The 1,833-nt window shown below is 41.6% G+C and overlaps 1 gene segment (V, D, J or C); it reads left to right on the forward strand.

Annotated features, from left to right (window-relative positions):
- The first annotated feature begins 454 nt into the window (after positions 1-454).
- LOC118616386 lies at positions 455-1,070 on the forward strand. The segment is given in 2 exon segments: positions 455-510; positions 763-1,070. Coding segments are annotated over 2 exon segments (357 nt in total).
- Positions 1,071-1,833: the final 763 nt, after the last annotated feature.

The following is a 1,833-nucleotide window of genomic DNA, read 5'->3' on the forward strand; positions in this document are numbered from 1 at the left end:
AGACCATTATGATATTGACTTTAATATAAAATGGAAGGATGGAGGGAGGGAGAAAGGAAGAGAGAAAGGGAGAGGGAGAGAGAGAGAAAAAAGAAAACAAACAAAGAAAGAAACCTTACGCAGAAAACCAAAGTGTTCCATCAGTTTCACCTATCTCTTTCCCACCTATCCCATTCTCCTCTCCAAAATTACATTGTTACAGAAACAGTTTTTAGGCTCCTTCTCTGGATTTTAATAAATTAAAGTTCTAACATCTTTTTCCTTTGGTGTTTCCCCCAAACTTTTATTCTCTGAATCTAAAAACAAAAAGCATTGATAAACTTTTCTTAAGCAAGGCATAATCAACAGCTCAGCTGACATACCATTTCCTGTTCTGACCCAGTGATGTCACTGAGTACAGCTGACACCCAACTTCAGATCAGAACAAGATACTTTTCACCCTGCCGAAGAGAGCTGCCAGCATGGCATGCCCCGGTGTGCTGTGGGCATTCGTGGTCTCCACCTGTCTTGGTAAGGAAGGAACATGTATTTGCTTTTCTAAGTATGCAGTACAAATGGAAAGTAGGAAAAAAGATTAGTAACACAGGGATCTTAACTCCTCATTGGTACCAGCTATGGGAAGCAAAAAGCTGATGGATTTCACCTGAAGTTTGGATTAGGAGGAGGAAAGGTGGGTGGGGATGGGAACCAGCTGTGAGTGTGCCTGCTTCATCTCTCTGGTGTCATACCCCAGTGCAGTCCTTTCTGTCTTCTTTCCCACAGGATCCAGCATGACCCAGACGGTCACTCAGCCTCAACCTGAAGTGTCCGTGCAAGAGGCAGAGACTGTGACTCTGGCCTGCACATATGACACTAGTGACAGTCAATATTCTTTGTTCTGGTACAAACAGCCCACAAGTGGGGAGATGATTTCCATTATCCGCCAAGGAGCTTATACGCAAGGAAATGCAATGGATAGTCGCTTCTCTGTGAAATTCCAAAGAGAAACCAAAAGCATCAGCCTCAGGATCTCTGACTCCCAGCTGGAGGACGCTGCGATGTATTTCTGTGCTCTCCATGAGGCACAGTGAGAGGAGAGACAGGGAGAGGCTTACAGAAACCTCAGATCTCAGCGCCTGTGTCAGGGGGGGCAGGAAGTAGTTGGGGTAACAGGAACATAGAAAAGCATTGTCTTCTCTCAAGAATGAAAACTCCTATGTCTGAGTATAAGAAACACAGAGAGATGGATGTCTGCAAGCTAGAATCTTTCAAGTAGCTATAAGAATAATGGTATGTGTAGTGCCTTCCAGTTTTACAGTGTCCTCACACATACCATTACATGTCACACTAATACTTTGTGTGATATATGTGACAGATCAGACTTCTTTAGCATTTTCTTTATCCAGAAAATCTTTATAATTTTCCTGGGTGTTCATACCTTTAAGAATATCAAGCTTTTTCACCTTTTTAATTGAAGCTTTTTTAGAAATACATTTTTTTCAGTATTCTTTTCTTTTTCCATCCGTCTCCAAAACTGAATCTCCTCAGAGAAAAGTACCCAATTGAGAATACACCAGATGTGACAGTGGAGACATAACTAGGAAGGGATTCACTGGTTCAACCATGACCCTAAAAGATGACCTATTTTCATGGTACCTGGATCAGAGATCTAGGAGAAACAATGGAATGGCCTATGAAAGGCTCAGCTTAGAAGCCACTCAGGGGCAACACTTTTAGTGATCGGAATGCTTTTCTTTGGAAGCAGTGTTATTTATTGATATATAGATACCTTAGCATTCTAAAATACACAAGTGTATAAACTAATAAATAGATGTGGAATAGACCCTTCTCACA

The sequence above is a fragment of the Molossus molossus genome, unplaced genomic scaffold, assembly GCF_014108415.1.
Source record: "Molossus molossus isolate mMolMol1 unplaced genomic scaffold, mMolMol1.p scaffold_m16_p_1, whole genome shotgun sequence".
NCBI lineage: Eukaryota > Metazoa > Chordata > Mammalia > Chiroptera > Molossidae > Molossus > Molossus molossus.